Genomic DNA, 16,839 nt, shown 5'->3' with positions numbered 1-16,839 from the left:
ACTGGCTCGCCTTTATCCACGTTTGTTCACCCCTTCAAAGAAATGTAATAGATTGGTGAGGCAAGATTTCCCTTCACTAAATCCATGTTGATTTTGTCTCATTAATCCATGCTTTTGAATGTGCTCTGTAATTTTGTTCTTTATAATTGTCTCTACCATTTTGCCCGGAACCATCAGGCTCACCGGTCTATAATTTCCCGGATCCCCTCTGGAACTCATATCTCTCTTATTGAGTTGGAACTATTAGATTTATATGTTTATTATGCCATGAGATCTGCCAACTACTTATGGGTCAATATTTTCTTTCTGATCCAGAAATATTATTGGATAAGCTGGCTTAGGCTGTGGTTTATCATCTGCAGGTTAAATGACAAACCACCACCAAATCCCATCAATAAATGTGAAAGGTATAAAACAGTACATAAAAAGGAAACAAAATACTAATATATGTAAAGAAGTGGAAACCAAATCTAATTTTTCTGCAACATACATTTAAATTATAAATATCTTAACTTAAATGATAATAGATATATGGTTGAAGTTTTTTCTGTGGTGTATGGCAAGAAAAATGGGGTTGCTATCTTATTTCATCAGTCATTACAATTAACATAATTCTTTGATATGGAGGGTAGATGGGTCAAATTAACAGTAAGGATTTACGATCCTACTTTTTCCTTCTGCAACATTTACATATCTGTGGTTGACTCTCCTTGTTCTCAGTCCTCTGCTAATATAGTTTAAAATTATTAGTTCGACAATCGAGATACCATTATAATGGGGAGGGGGTCTTTAATTTACTATAAGATCCCATACTGGTCAGAGAAACGAAAGCAGATAAACTGAAGAATCAGCCCTAGTTTTGGAGTCTCTCATTAAGCAGCTAGATTTAGCTGACTCCTGTCAGACATATACATAGAAAAGATTATACTTTTTATTCCACCCTATATGGATCGTATTTGTGAACACATTTTCTGATTTTCAATCAACTGCTATCTGCAGTGTGTGGTGCAAAGATAAAGCAAAGATACTTACCTGAAGCAGGTATTCTCTGAGGACAGCAGGCTGATTGTTCTCACATGTGGGTCGACATCTGTGTCAGCCCAGGAATTAGCATTTTGCAAGCCAAATATAAAAAAAGTTTTGCCAGAGTCTTCTGGCGCACGTGCAGCGCACACCACACATGCACGGAGCAATTTCCTGCCCGTCACGTGAGCGCGTTCCCTCAGTTAAATCAAAAAGCATAAAAGAAGCAAACAACTCCTCCAAAGGGGAGGTGGGCGGGTTTGTGAGATCAGCCTGCTGTCCTCAGAGAATACCTGCTACAGGTATCTTCGCCTTCTCCGAGAACAAGCAGGCTGCTTGTTCGCACATGTAGGGTATCCCTAGCAACCAGGCTCACTCAAAACAATGAACATTGGTCAATTGGGTCTCACAACGGCGAGGACATAACTTAGATTGACCTGAAACCATAAACAAGTAAACTTGCAGCCTAGAACAGAACAAAAATGGGTCTAGGAGGGTGGAGTTGGATTCTAAACCCAGAACAGATTCTGCAGCACTGACTGCCCAAACCGACTATCGCGTCGGGTATCCTGTGAAGGCAGTAGTGAGATGTGAATGTGTGGACTGATGACCATGTGGCAGCCTTGCAAATCTCTTCAATGGAGGCTAAGTAAGCCACTGACGCAGCCATGGCTCTAACATTATGAGCCGTGACATGGCCCTCTAGAGTCAGCCCAGCTTGGGCATAAGTGAAGGAAATACAATCTGCTAGACAACTGGAGATTGTGCATTTTCAGATGGTGACTCCCCTCTTGTTGGGATCAAAGGAAAAAAATAACTGGGCGGACTGTCTGAAAGGCTTTGTCCGCTCCACATAAAAGGCCAATGCTCTCTTACAATCCAAGGTATGTAAACTGCTTTCGCCAGGGCGGGTATGAGGACAGGGAAAGAATGTTGGGAAGACAATAGACTGATTCAGATGGAACTCCGACACCATCTTTGGCAGAAACTTAATGTGTGTGCAGAGGACTACTCTGTTGTGATGAAACTTGAAATAAGGTGCATGCACTACCAGGGCCTGAAGCTCACTGACTCTACGAGCTGAAGTAAAAGCCACCAAGAAAATTACCTTCCAGGTAAAGTACTTCAGATGGCAGGAATTCAGTGGTTCAAAAGGAGCTTTCATCAGCTGGGTGAGAACGACGTTGAGATCCCATGACACTGGTGGAGGTTTGACAGGGGGCTTTGGCAAAAACAAACCTCTCATGAAGCGAACTAATGGTGTCCAGAGATAGGCTTACCCTCTACACGGCGATAAGCACTAATCGCACTAAGATGAACCCTTAAACGAGTTGGTTTTCAGGCCAGACTCTGATAAGTGTAGAAGGCATTCAAGCAGGGTCTGTGAAGGACAAGAAAGAGGATCTAGGGCCTTGCTATCACACCAGACAGCAAACCTCCTCCATTTGAAAAAGTAGCACTTTGTGGAATCTTTTCTGGAAGCAAGCAAGACTCGGGAGACACCCTCTGAAAGAGAGGCAATTTCTAAGCTCTCAACATCCAGGCCGTGAGAGCCAGAGACTGGACGTTGGGATGTAGAAGCGACCCCTCGTTATGGGTGATGAGGGTTGGAAAACATTCCAATCTCCATGGTTTCTCGGAGGACAACTCCAGAAGAAGAGGGAACCAAATCTGACACGGCCAGAAGGGTGCAAGGAGAATCATGGTTCCGCAGTCTTGTTTGAGTTTCAGCAAAGTCTTCCTCACCAGAGGTATGGGAGGATACGCATACAGAAGGCCTGTCCCTCAATGCAGGAGAAAGGCATCTGATGCTAGTCTGTCATGGGCCTGAAGCCTGGAACAAAACTGAGGGACCTTGTGATTGATCTGAGTGGCAAAAAGATCCACCGAGGGGGTGCCCCACGCTTGGAAAATCTTACGGACTATGCCCTGTTCAGTGACCACTCGTTAGGTTGCATTATCCTGCTCAACCTGTCGGCCAGACTGTTTACGCCTGCCTGATAAGTGGCTTGGAGAAACATGCTGTGATGGCGTGCCCAAAGCCACATCTAGACAGCTTCCTGACACAGAAGGCGAGATCCGGTGCCCCCCTGCTTGTTGGTGTAAAACATGGCAACCTAATTGTCTGTCTGAATCAAAATGATTTGGTTGAACAACTGATCTCTGAAAGCCTTTAGAGTGTTCCAGATTGCTCGTAATTCCAGGAGGTTGATGAAGACCTTTTTCCCGAAAGGACCAAGGTCCTTGAGTGTGAAGCCCATCTACATGAGCACCCCACCCCAGGAGGGATGCATCCGCTGTCAGCACTTTTTGTGGCTGAGGAATTTGGAATGGACGTCCCAAGGTCAAATTGGATCGAATCGTCAACTACTGAAGGGAATTCAGAAAGTCGGTGGACAGTTACCGTATTTTTCGGACTATAAGACGCACCAGACCATAAGACGCACCTAGGTTTTAGAGGAGGGAAATAGGAAAAAAAAAATTTTGCTTTTTCCCTCCTCTAAAACCTAGGTGCTCCGGTGCGTCTTGTCCAAATCCCTCCCTCCAAGTTCGGGATCGCCCTCAGGGTTACCTCCCCCCCCCCTCAGGGTTACCTCCTCCCCCCCCCCCCAGCCCTGTCACCTCCTTTCCCCTTACTCACGCGATCTTCCCTGGTGGTCTAGTGACGTCGGGGCAGGAAAGAGCCCCCTCTTTCCTGCCCAGCACGCTGCTCTCCATCCTCCTGTATGTTTCAATTCTCGGAGGCCATTTTGAATCTCGCCGACACCGTCAGGCAGCATACAGGAGGATGGAGAGCAGCGCACTGGGCAGGAAAGAGGGGGCTCTTTCCTGCCCCGACGTCACTAGACCACCAGGGAAGATCACGTGAGTAAGGGGAGAGGTGGTGGCAGGGCCGGGGGGAGGGCGATCCCAAACTCGGAGGGAGAGCGCCTTAGGCGCACGCTGTTGATGAGAACGAGCGTGCTGGGACTGAGCCTGGGCAGGCTGCCAAGAAGCAGAAGAGTACCTACACCTAGCAAAGGAATAGGGAGAACTCCTCTTCCCTCCAAAAAACCTCCTAGATGAGGAAGAGGTAGTAGCAGAAGACGCCCGGCGGGAGAGAGAATCCATAGCATCATTGTGCTTCTTGATCTGGTCAACAAGATCCTCTACTTTCTCACCAAAAAGGTTATTCCCCTGCTAGGCAGGCACGCACTGACGTCAGTGACCTCAGTGACAGACAATTTGGCAAAGCAAAACAATCTGAGTGCTGGTCATTAGGACACAGGGTTGATAGGAGAGTTTTAAAAGACTGAAGGAAATGAAAGTGTTAAACTGGAAAAGGGGGGGGGAGGGGGAAGTTGTGAATGACTGAAAGACATGCAAATTTGGGACAGGAAAACAATCTGAATGCTGCCCATTAGGACACAGGGTAGATAGGAGAATTTTAAAAGACTGAAGGAAACGAAAGTGTTAAACTGGAGAAGGGGGGGGGGGGGGGGGAGTTGTGAATGACTGAAAGACATGCAAATTTGGGACAGGAAAACAATCTCAATGCTGGGGGGCGGGGGGCAAGTTCTGAATGAATGAAAGAAATGAAAATTTACGAGAGGAACACAATCTGAATGCCGGGCATTTGGACACAGGGTAGATAGGACACTTTAAAAAAAAAAAAAAAAAAAAAGAAGGACGTGAAAGTGTTACATCTTTGGGGAGGGGTGAGGAGGAAAGTGGTGGGGTATCCGGATACTGGGCATTAGGGCCACGGGGGTACATAGACTTTTGAAAGGCTTAAGGAACCCAAAGTGTGGGAAGGAGGAGGAAAAGGAGGGGAGGGAACGGGGTGAGGGGCATTAGGAACAGGGGAGAGGGCCCTGCCACACACTCTCATTCTCACACACACACTGTCACACAGTCTCACTCTGTCACACACCCGCACATTCACTCTGGCTCTCTCTCTCAAACATACACACTCCCAGGAAAACCTTGCTAGCGCCCGTTTCATTCGTTCCAGAAACGGGCCTTTTTTTACTAGTTTCTCTAATAAATTCACACAGCAAAATATTTGCTAAAATCTTGGCTTTGAGACTTCAGGTTTTAAAAACTATTATCCACAAAAATGAAAGCAGTTTCCTATCAGGAAGAATAGAAGCTGACAATGCCAGAGTATTCTATGAGACCTTATCTTTAGCTAATACTGCCAATGTCCTTGTTTGACCATTACTCTGGACTCTGAAAAACTGTTGACTGGGTGTGAATGGCTATTTATGCACATTTGTTATATTCTTGAAAACCCCAACTTGCTAGGTGTGCCTCCAGGAGAGGGTGGAGAAGAACTGCTCTAAGATCACATGTCACAGAACAGACTAAAGTGATGTCTGTGAGGGAGCACTTTTCACACTACTGCAGTAATGAAGCTATGATCGGGATACTACTCAAAGGAATATTTATAGTATCCCAACAACTAAATACTTTTGAAAAGAAGAACTGTTCATATACAACTAAACATATTAACAGCCATATTATAATATGCTGAAAAAATAATTAGGGGAGGAGGAGAGATAAGAGACCCAGCAGTCTCATCCTTCTTGGGGGTCTCTAGCATATTCAGAATTAAGGCTGAGATTTGGTTCCATTGGCCTCCATTCACTACTACCTAGGTGTTTCCCCCTCAGTTTATACCCAATTAACCTAGCCCAGTCTTTGAGCGGGTACCACACATCAGGAGTCCTTCCAAATGCCTGCAATCATAGACCCTAGGAATAAGCACTGGGCATCACTCTTTATATGATAATTGAACTCTTCCCATTTTCACCCAGATGTTCCACATGGTAATGCATAGATGTTATCACGAAGCTACAAGGCTGGCTCATTTAATAAGAAATTAAAATTACCTATTACTAAATCTCTGCCATCGACAAGACCAGCTGAGACAAGCTCTTGAGATACACCATCAGCCGTATCTGAAAAAAATAAAACATGCTAACCATCAGGATATGCAGTCATTAATTTGACAATGTGAACTTCACATCAGTTATGGAGATTTTAGAGCAGCATAACATTCACCAAACTAGTTAAAAATATATATACAGTGGGGGAAATAAGTATTTGATCCCTTGCTGATTTTGTAAGTTTGCCCACTGACAAAGACATGAGCAGCCCATAATTGAAGGGTAGGTTATTGGTAACAGTGAGAGATAGCACATCACAAATTAAATCCGGAAAATCACATTGTGGAAAGTATATGAATTTATTTGCATTCTGCAGAGGGAAATAAGTATTTAATCCCTCTGGCAAACAAGACCTAATACTTGGTGGCAAAACCCTTGTTGGCAAGCACAGCGGTCAGATGTCTTCTGTAGTTGATGATGAGGTTTGCACACATGTCAGGAGGAATTTTGGTCCACTCCTCTTTGCAGATCATCTCTAAATCATTAAGAGTTCTGGGCTGTCGCTTGGCAACTCGCAGCTTCAGCTCCCTCCATAAGTTTTCAATGGGATTAAGGTCTGGTGACTGGCTAGGCCACTCCATGACCCTAATGTGCTTCTTCCTGAGCCACTCCTTTGTTGCCTTGGCTGTATGTTTTGGGTCATTGTCGTGCTGGAAGACCCAGCCACGACCCATTTTTAAGGCCCTGGCGGAGGGAAGGAGGTTGTCACTCAGAATTGTACGGTACATGGCCCCTTCCATTCTCCCATTGATGCGGTGAAGTAGTCCTGTGCCCTTAGCAGAGAAACACCCCCAAAACATAACATTTCCACCTCCATGCTTGACAGTGGGGACGGTGTTCTTTGGGTCATAGGCAGCATTTCTCTTCCTCCAAACACGGCGAGTTGAGTTCATGCCAAAGAGCTCAATTTTTGTCTCATCTGACCACAGCACCTTCTCCCAATCACTCTCGGCATCATCCAGGTGTTCACTGGCAAACTTCAGACGGGCCGTCACATGTGCCTTCCGGAGCAGGGGGACCTTGCGGGCACTGCAGGATTGCAATCCGTTATGTCGTAATGTGTTACCAATGGTTTTCGTGGTGACAGTGGTCCCAGCTGCCTTGAGATCATTGACAAGTTCCCCCCTTGTAGTTGTAGGCTGATTTCTAACCTTCCTCATGATCAAGGATACCCCACGAGGTGAGATTTTGCGTGGAGCCCCAGATCTTTGTCGATTGACAGTCATTTTGTACTTCTTCCATTTTCTTACTATGGCACCAACAGTTGTCTCCTTCTCGCCCAGCATCTTACTGATGGTTTTGTAGCCCATTCCAGCCTTGTGCAGGTGTATGATCTTGTCCCTGACATCCTTAGACAGCTCCTTGCTCTTGGCCATTTTGTAGAGGTTAGAGTCTGACTGATTCACTGAGTCTGTGGACAGGTGTCTTTCATACAGGTGACCATTGCCGACAGCTGTCTGTCATGCAGGTAACGAGTTGATTTGGAGCATCTACCTGGTCTGTAGGGGCCAGATCTCTTACTGGTTGGTGGGGGATCAAATACTTATTTCCCTCTGCAGAATGCAAATAAATTCATATACTTTCCACAATGTGATTTTCCGGATTTAATTTGTGATGTGCTATCTCTCACTGTTACCAATAACCTACCCTTCAATTATGGGCTGCTCATGTCTTTGTCAGTGGGCAAACTTACAAAATCAGCAAGGGATCAAATACTTATTTCCCCCACTGTATATATTAGTAATGAATATTTTGCAACGGGAAGTTCTGTAGTGTAATGCAGCTTTAACACTGATTAATCAGCATTAAAATTCTAATCAAACAAAATTAATAGTTTGACAATAAATTGATGAAGAATTTAAGGTCAATCTTCATCTCAACTTTGCTCACACCTTTTTCAGTAGTAGCTCAAGGTGCGTTACATTCAGGCACACTGGATATCTCTGTCCTAGGAGGGCTCACAATCTAAGTTTGTACCTGAGGCAATGGAGGGTTAAGTGACTAGCCCAAGATCACAAGGAGTGGCAGTGGGATTTGAACCGGCCATCTCTGGATTGCAAGACCGGTGCTCTTCTCCACTCCACTTAAAACATGTGAAGTTGCCTCTAGCCTCTTACATACAGCCAGGTCATCTATGAAGTAAGCTCAGTTTTCAAAGGGCAAGTGACAGGTTTTGTACAGAGTCCAATGAGTAACACAGCCAGTGCACACATTAGCGAGATGGCTGAATTTAGTTGCAGATGTGCTGAGGTACTGCAAATATAGTATCACTGTTTATGTGCTTAATCTTGAATGACGTATAATCAAGAACTACTCTTAAATGGAATAGATAGTACCTGTTTTCAAATCTATGCTGAAAACCCACCTTTTCACCACTGCTTTTGGCTCCTAGCCACTACTCAATTGCCCTCCCCTTGTTCCTTTCTCACCCAGTACTTCCCTCGCCCTTAATTGTCATCTGTATTTTTAGATTGTAAGCTCTATTGAGCAGGGACTGTCTCTCTGTGTCAGGTGTTCAGCGCTGCATGTGTCTGGTAGCGCTATACAAATGCTAATAATAATATGCTTATAATAATAATACAGTTAAACCAAACAGGAGGTATATGCATAAAAAACAATTAGCAGAATTGTTTATTTCATTTAACAAAAATTATATTCTATTATCTAAATTGCATAGTGGTTCCTCTATTACAATTTAAAGTAAATCTTGCCCACTGTTTGTTGCAGAGGCCAAAATCTGCTTCAAGCAGTTCTGTTTAAACAATTCTAAATAGGCCTCTAGACATTTTTACTGAAGTCTGTGCTTCTCTAGGAGGAGACCATTTTGTGAGTTGGGAGTCAAGGGAATTGAACCATTATGCTATGGTATTCCTCATCCCAGGGATGGCCAAAATGGTATAACCCACAGGTCAAGGATCATGACAATATTCAGCTCAGAAGTCTGGAGTGATAAAAGGTCTTCTATTTTTGTCAATATGCTGGAATGTCTGACATCTGTTCAGCATTCGAGTACATAGCTGTGTAGCAATCGGGCATGCACTGCTGTGGACCCCCCATTGGTGACATTTGAGCCTGAATAAGATCTGGGCCCTTCTGCGGAACATGGCCCACAGACGTGCGCCTGACGGGACATGACCAGGGACAGGCCTCGACTGAGAAGCCATGTCCCTGAGGGGGGCATCAAGAAACCAGCTCCCTCCTGGACTGGACTCTGGCGAAGCTTCCTCCACCGACATCTAGGGGGTACCAGCATGGGTGGCAGTTGACAAAAGGTGGTAGGGAAGGCGCAAGCACCCCAATACAGATGCACACAATTGCTAAAGGCCATCCAGCAGCTCATGGAGCAAGGCCCGGAGATGCTCATCAAAGGCTGATACCGGGAAAGGCTGGGTCTTGGCTCTGAGATAGGCTGCAGAACTGACAGGGCCAAGACGGAAGTTGGGTCCTGGCTGCTTGGAGACAGATGCATCAGTACCGAATAGAGGGGGAGCCGAAGCTTCTCGGGTGCCGAATCCCTCAATGCCCCAGAGATTCCAGCACCCCAGAAGAGATGCATCTGTCGTCAGCACCTTTTGTGGCTGAGGAATTTGAAATGGACGTCCCACGGTCAAATTGGATCGAATTGTCCACCAATAGAGGGAATTGAGAAACACTGTGGACAGCTGGATAACATCCTCTAGATCCCCCGCAGCCTGACACCACTGAGAAGCTAGGGTCCATTGAGCTGATCTCATGTGAAGGCGGGCCATGGGAGTCACATGAACTGTGGAGGCCATATGGCCCAGCAATCTCAACATCTGCCAAGCTGTGATCTGCAGAGACGCTCTGACCCAAGAAACGAGGGACAGAAGATTGTCTGCCCTTGCTTCGGGGAGGTAGGTGTGAGCCATCTTGGAGTCCAGCACAGCTCCTATGAATTCTAGTTGTTGAACTGAAAGATGGGACTTTGGGTAATTGATAACAAACCTGAGTAGCTCCAGGAGTTGAATAGTCATCTGCATAGACTGCCGAGCTCCTGCCTCGGAAGTGCTCTTCACCAGCCAATCGTCGAGATAAAGGAAGACATGCACTCCCAGCTTGTGTAGAGACGCTGCCACTACTGCCAGGCATTTGGTGAACACCCGGGGCGTGGAGGCGAGCCCAAAGGGCAGTACACAATACTGAAAGTGCTGTGTCCCCAGACGGAATCAAAGATACTGCCTATGAGCTGGCAGTATCGGGATGTGCGTATAAGCATCCTTTAAGTCCAGAGAGCATAGCCAATCATTTTCCTGAATCATGGGAAGAAGGGTGCCCAGGGAAAGCATCCTGAACTTTTCTCGAATCAGATATTTTTTCAGGGCCCTTAGGTCTAGGATGGGATGCATCCCCTCTGTTTTCTTTTGCACAAGGAAGTACCTGGAATAGAATCCCAGCCCTTCTTGCACCGATGGAACGGGCTCGACCACTGGCGCTGAGAGAGCAGAGAGTTCCTCTGCAAGTACCTGCCTGTGCTGGAAGCTGAAGGACTGAGCTCCCGGTGGACAATTTGGAGGTTGGGACATCAAATTGAGGGAGTGTCCTAGCCGGACTATTTGGAGAACCCACTGATCGGAGGTTACAAGAGGCCACCGCTGGTGAAAAAATTGCAACCTCCCTCCGACCGGTAGATCGTCCGGCACAGACACTTAAGTCGGCTATGCTCGCCTGGAGCCAGTCAAAAGCCTGTCCCTTGCTTTTGCTGGGGAGCTGCAGGGGCCTGTTGAGGCGAACGCTGTTGACATGAACGAGCGCGCTGGGGCATAGCCTGAGCAGGCTGGTGGGAAGGAGGATTGTACCTGCGCCTATTGTAAGCGTAAGGAGCATTCCTCCGACCCCCGTAAAAAACGTCTACCTGAAGAGGTAGATGCTGAAGGCGTCCGGTGGGAGAGCTTGTCGAGTGCGGTTTCCCGCTGATGGAGCTGTTCTACCACCTGCTCGACCTTCTCGCCAAAAATATTAGCCCCCCTAGCAAGGAGCGTCTGCAATCCGCTGCTGGATTCGATTCTCCAGGTCAGAGGCACGCAGCCATGAGAGTCTGCGCATCACTATACCTTGAGCAGCGGCCCTAGATGCAACATCAAAATTATCATAAGCACCCCTGGACAGGAATTTACGACACGCCTTCAGCTGCCTGACCACCTCCTGAAAAGGCTTGGCCTGCTCCGAAGGGAGCTGATTGACCAAGTCCGCCAGTTGCTTCACATTATTCCACATATGAATGCTCATGTAGAGCTGGTAGAACTGGATCTTGGCCACAAGCATAGCGGAATGATAGGCCTTCCTCCCAAAAGAGTCTAGGGTTCTACACTCCCACCCTGGGGGCGCCGAGGTGTAATCCCTAGAACTCTTGGCTCTCTTGAGAGCAGAATCCACAACCCCAGAGTCATGAGGCAACTGGGTCTTCGTCAACTCCGGGTCCCCATGAATCCGGTACTGGGACTCAACATTTTTAGGGATGGTGGGATTAGTTTATAGTTTCATCCAGTTCGCCATCAATGTCTGTTTAAGGACATTATGTAGGGGAACAGTGGATGATTCCTTAGGTGGTGAAGGATAAGTCCAGGACCTCAAACATCTCAGCCCTGGGCTCATCCTCAGTGACCACTGGGAAGGGAATAGCCGTAGACATTTCCCGGACAAAAGACGAGAAAACCTCTCGGGGGGGGGGGGGGGGGGGGGGGGAGAAATTCTTCTCTCTGGCGAAGGGGTAGGATCAGACCACAAGACTCCTCATCCGAGAAATATCTTGGGTCTTCCTATGCCTCCCACAAGGCCTCTCCCTCGGTATCAGACACGATCTCTCGGACCGCAGTCTGAAAGCTGGGCCTGTCGCGACGCCAAGGAGCGATGCCCTCGATGACCAGTGCACTTCTTGAAACCGCTGGCGATCTTCGATGACATTGACGGAAAAATCGCGGTGGCAAAATCAAAAGACGTGATGGTGCCAAAAAAGGGGAAAAACAAAACCCCGTACGGGCGGCTAACAGGGCCGCACACGAAACGAAAACAAAAAAACTTCCGACAAACTAGAATAGGAAGGTGAAGTCATCTAACTTTTTTTTTTTGGGAAGAACAAGCAAGCAGACTCGCGAAAAACGAAGGGACAAGAGAAAAAAGGCGAAAAGCGCAAAGGGATCTCTCCTGAGGCACAGAGCAACCGTAAAACAGCCGCCCTGACCGCGGAGAAAAAGAGACTGAGGGGCACGTTCATGCGATGGGCTGGAAGACGGCCGTGCATGCACGGTGCGCGCACTTGTGCACACGAGGGCTCTAGCAAACTTTGTTGCTAGGAAGAATTCCAGAACTGGGGCTGCCGTCGGATGTCAACCCATCAGTGAGAACAAGCAGCCTGCTTGTCCTCGGAGAATAATAAGATATACTTTTGTTGATCCTTCCCATCTGGAAATGTTTCTTGTAGATAAACCTGTTCTTTAAGGAAAAATTGCCTAATATGAATTTATTTTTTTCAGGTCTGAGTTAGAAGCGGACTTATATAGGACTTGTTTCCTGCCCATTGCGAATTAAATTATTTTGCTTAGGGATTTTTTTTTTTTCCTTCCTTGGATGTTAGTCTTATTAGTTCCCCAGATGTGGAATGGAAAAATTTCTCTCTTTTTGGGGGGGGACTAGTACTCAATTGTTATATTGCATTTAAATAATTCTAATCATTTTCTTGATTTTTGCTTAATATAAATTTGCAAAGTTGAATAAAAACCAAAGGTGCTGGTTCAGCAAAAGAAAAATTTTCCTGTTTCTGAATGTCTAAAGCTGCAAGAGAAGCCTGCTTCTCGTTTCTAGTGTTATACGCTATATGAGCTTCACATATATTTTCTTCGGGGTAAGAGTTGATTATCTTTGCAATATGAGATATTCCCTTTTCTTTTTTTAAATTATCTGTTTAGCTCCTGGAGTGAACAAAAAAGTACATAAGAGTAGTGTTTTCCAGGTGCCACGCCACATGGAGGGAGAGCTGACAGGAGAAAAGTAAAGAGTTACACAACCACTCTCTCATCAAGAAGTCCAGAAAAGAAAGGAATAAAAAATAAAAATTCAAGCAGCTGGAATTATCAGGTATCAAAAGGCCCTGTGTTTGCTCTGAATGAGTAGGCAGGCTTACTTTGAGGCAGGCAAAAAGGTGAATAGACTACTGTAGAAGCAATGCAGACTTCTGGATGGTGTGCATGGCGAGCAGAAGTGCTTAAGGGTGCTCCACCATTCCTGTCCCAGTTTTCCTCCTCAATTCGTCAAATAGTCTGGTACAGTGAACATTAAATTACCAGGCACTAGAAAATACGCTACAAAGCTGAACTATGATGAAGCAACTAAAGCCTAAAGTGGGTGTTACCAAAGATCTATATGCTGCAAAGACGACGAACATAGTAGATGACGGCAGAGAAAGACCTGTAAAGTCCATCCAGTCTGCCGAACAAGAAACTCATATGTGCTACTTTATGTGTAAACCTGACCTTGATTTGTATCTTCCATTTTCAGGGTACAGACCGTAGAAATCTGCCCAGCACTAGTCCCGCCTCCCCCCACTGGCTCTGCCACCCAAGGATCCATTCCTTCTAAACAGGATTCCTTTATGTTTATCCCAGCCTTTTTGAATTCTGTTACCGTTTTCATCTCCACCACCTCCCGTGGGAGGGCATTCCAAGTATCCACCACTCTCTCCATGAAAAAATACTTCCTGACATTTTTCTTGAGTCTGCCCCCCTTCAATCTCATTTCATGTCCTCTAGTTCTACTGCCTTCCCATCTACGGAAAAGGTTTGCGGATTTATACCTTTCAGAATGGCGTCTGGAAGCCCTGTAGACATAAAGGTTGGAGGCGCAACGGAGGCAGGAAGACAGCTTGCCGAGCCCTTGGAAATGTGGAACATGATTCTACAAGGAAACTTAGGCTTCCAGAGAAGAAATAGTTAGTTATGACCCACCTAGAGGGGGAACTGCAAGAGATAGTAACCCGCATTGAGGCGATGGAGGCACGCCTGCTAGAACTCAAAGAAGCAAAGGCAGAATGCAGTGAGCGAAACCGCCTGTGCAAAAAGTAACCCGCATTGAGGCGATGGAAGCACGCCTGCTAGAACTCAAAGAAGCAACGGCAGAATGCAGTGAGCGAAACCACCTGTGCAAAAAGTTGAATTTCTAAAAGACTGTGTAGAAGACCAAGAAAAACGCAGCAGGAGGTCTAATATATGAGTAACAGGAGTAAAGGAGTGGCTAGAAGGGCCAAAAGTACTGGAATATGTACACATGTTTTTGCTTACTTGTTTTCCAGAACCACCCTCTTCCCTGCCTTATGAAGTAAAGCTCACAGGGAACTGCGCCCCAAGCGCCTTAATAGTCAAGTTGCTCCACTTCACTGATGTTGACCATGTTTCCAAACCTGCGTTTGGAGATGCTTAGAAAATGGAAGGAGCTTTGGAACTATAAAAAAGACCTCCAGGAGAAGGGTTAGCAGTTAGGCTTGTGGCACTCAGCCCGCCTAATGGTGACTATAAATGGTAAGAGACATTTTCTAACCACCCCGAAGGAAATCCAGCCCTTCTTAAAGTCTAACTCCAAGGAGGAAGATATGGCACCCAGGAAAAGCAACTCAATGAGATGCACCTTCAATGATTTCAGCATGCACCAGGGTAGAAAACTCTGGCAAGGGAACAAGCTCCAGCAGAACAGATTTAGCCCTTAAGTCTCACCCAAGAGCCCCGCAGCAGACACAGCAGCAGGAGAGGAACTTAAGGAATGCGGTTGGAGGCACCGACTCCTCAGATGGAGACAGCTCTTCCAGTGAACTCGCGGGAGACAATAATGCCACATCCAAAGAAACTGCTGTAGGAGTGAGAAGCATGACTCAGATATAACTGGACATTGCTGCAGCTCAGGTTGAAGCTGCTGATGACACAGAGGCAGATACTATACTGACTTTGAAAGATCTCCGATTACATGCTAACTCACTTAGCTCAGACTGCAGTCCTGAGTAGGTGTGGTTCAGAATGGGTTCACAGTTATTTATTTTTCAGAGAATAAAGTTTCAGCTAAATCAAAGATGTATCACTAATTGTACTTGAATAAAAATAGGGGATCTCTATAAGGAGGAGAGATGGGATAGATAGGTTAACTTAACTAAGCTGTCTTCCAAAGGGGGATTTTCTGAGAGTGAGGAACAGGATGGGGGGGGGGGGGGGGGGGGAAGTGTCGGAATATATGGAAAGTTCTGCATGACCATAAAATTCTCTATCACTTGTCGGTTAAGAAGCAAGATACTCATGTTCTGGCTGTTCTTATGCCAGTGCAAACCGTAAAGTTTGGCTCCTGGAACATCAGGGGCCTTAATAGCCTGAATAAGCATAAATGTATAATATCTGCCTTCAATAAGGAACGTTTAGACATTGCACTGTTACAGGGGACCAAACTTTCCAAAGAAGAATCACTTAAAACAAGAGACAGGGGTGGGGTGATGTCTACTTCTCCTCAGGTGGATCCAAAAAAAGAGGGGTACTTATATTAATTAAGCAAATGCTTCCATTTCTAGTGACAAAGTCTGTAAAGACGCTGAAGTTCGTATTGTTTGGGTTCGGGGAAGAATAGATGATCAGACTGTCTGCTCCAGTTGATTTAAAGAAACGTTTCTTTGTGATAGCCTTGGTGCACATGAGGAGCCTCCTCATGAGGAAAGACTGCTGCTCATTGGAGAAGACTAATTGTGCTCTGGGGTCTCTGGATTCTTTCACATGACTGGCCAGAGCGCAGTCTACAGATAGTAAAAATCTCCATGCGCTGCTAGGGAAGTGGCAGTTGGTTGAGTACATAAGTATTGCCACACTGGGACAGACCAAAGGTCCATCAAGCCCAGCGTCCTGTTTCCAACAGTGGCCAATCCAGGTCACAAATACCTGGCAAGATCTCAAAAAAGTTCAATACATTTTATGCTGCTTATCCCAGAAATAAACAGAGGAAGCAATCTAAACTTTTAATACCCACTAAGCTAACTGCTTTTACTACATTCTCTGGCAACAAATTCCAGAGTTTAATTACACATTGAGAGAAGAAACATTTTCGCCGATTCATTTTCCTGAAGTCCAAGATATGACACCATTAAGATCTCCATCAGATTTACTACCACTAATAGCTGGAGCTTATTAAGATTTTTAAGAAGGGTTCCAGAGGAGATCCGGGAAATTATAGACCGGTGAGTCTGTCGTCGGTGCCGGGCAAGATGGTGGAGGCTATTATTAAGAATAAAATTGCAGAGCATATACAAAAACATGGACTGATGAGACAAAGTCAGCACGGATTTAGTGAAGGGAAGTCTTGCCTCACCAATCTAATGCATTTTTTGAGGGGGTAAGCAAACATGTGGACAATGGGGAGCCGGTTGATATTGTATATCTGGATTTTCAGAAGGCGTTTGACAAAGTGCCGCACGAAAGACTCCTGAAGAAATTGCAGAGTCATGGAATCGGAGGTAGGGTATTATTATGGATTAAGAACTGGTTGAAAGATAGGAAGCAGAGAGTAGGATTGCGTGGCCAGTATTCTCAGTGGAGGAGGGTAGTTAGTGGGGTCCCGCAGGGGTCTGTGCTGGGTCCGTTGCTTTTTAATGTATTTATAAATGACCTAGAGATGGGAATAACTAGTGAGGTAATTAAATTCGCCGATGACACAAAATTATTCAGGGTCGTCAAGTCGCAGGAGGAATGTGAACGATTACAGGAGGACCTTGCGAGACTGGGAGAATGGGCGTGCAAGTGGCAGATGAAGTTCAATGTTGACAAGTGCAAAGTGATGCATGTGGGTAAGAGGAACCCGAATTATAGCTACGTCTTGCAAGGTTCCGCGTTAGGAGTTACGGATCAAGAAA

At 45.9% G+C, this 16,839-nt stretch overlaps 1 protein-coding gene across 2 annotated transcripts in view; it reads right to left on the bottom strand.

Moving 5' to 3' along the window:
• Positions 1–16,839, bottom strand: part of OXSR1 (oxidative stress responsive kinase 1) — a 258,627-nt gene that overhangs the window by 20,140 nt on the left and 221,648 nt on the right. For both annotated transcript variants that reach the window (XR_003941568.1, XM_030198016.1), the window contains exon 16: positions 5,898–5,966. Coding sequence is in view for 1 of the 2 variants with exons in the window: in XM_030198016.1 (XP_030053876.1) it covers positions 5,898–5,966 (69 nt within the window). In the remaining variant the exon portion in view is untranslated. The remainder of the gene's footprint in view (positions 1–5,897; positions 5,967–16,839) is intronic.

Source organism: Microcaecilia unicolor, chromosome 1, assembly GCF_901765095.1.
Source record: "Microcaecilia unicolor chromosome 1, aMicUni1.1, whole genome shotgun sequence".
Classification (NCBI taxonomy): domain Eukaryota; kingdom Metazoa; phylum Chordata; class Amphibia; order Gymnophiona; family Siphonopidae; genus Microcaecilia; species Microcaecilia unicolor.
Note: the sequence above shows the minus strand (reverse complement) of the source record. Positions and strands in the feature narration are given on the sequence as shown.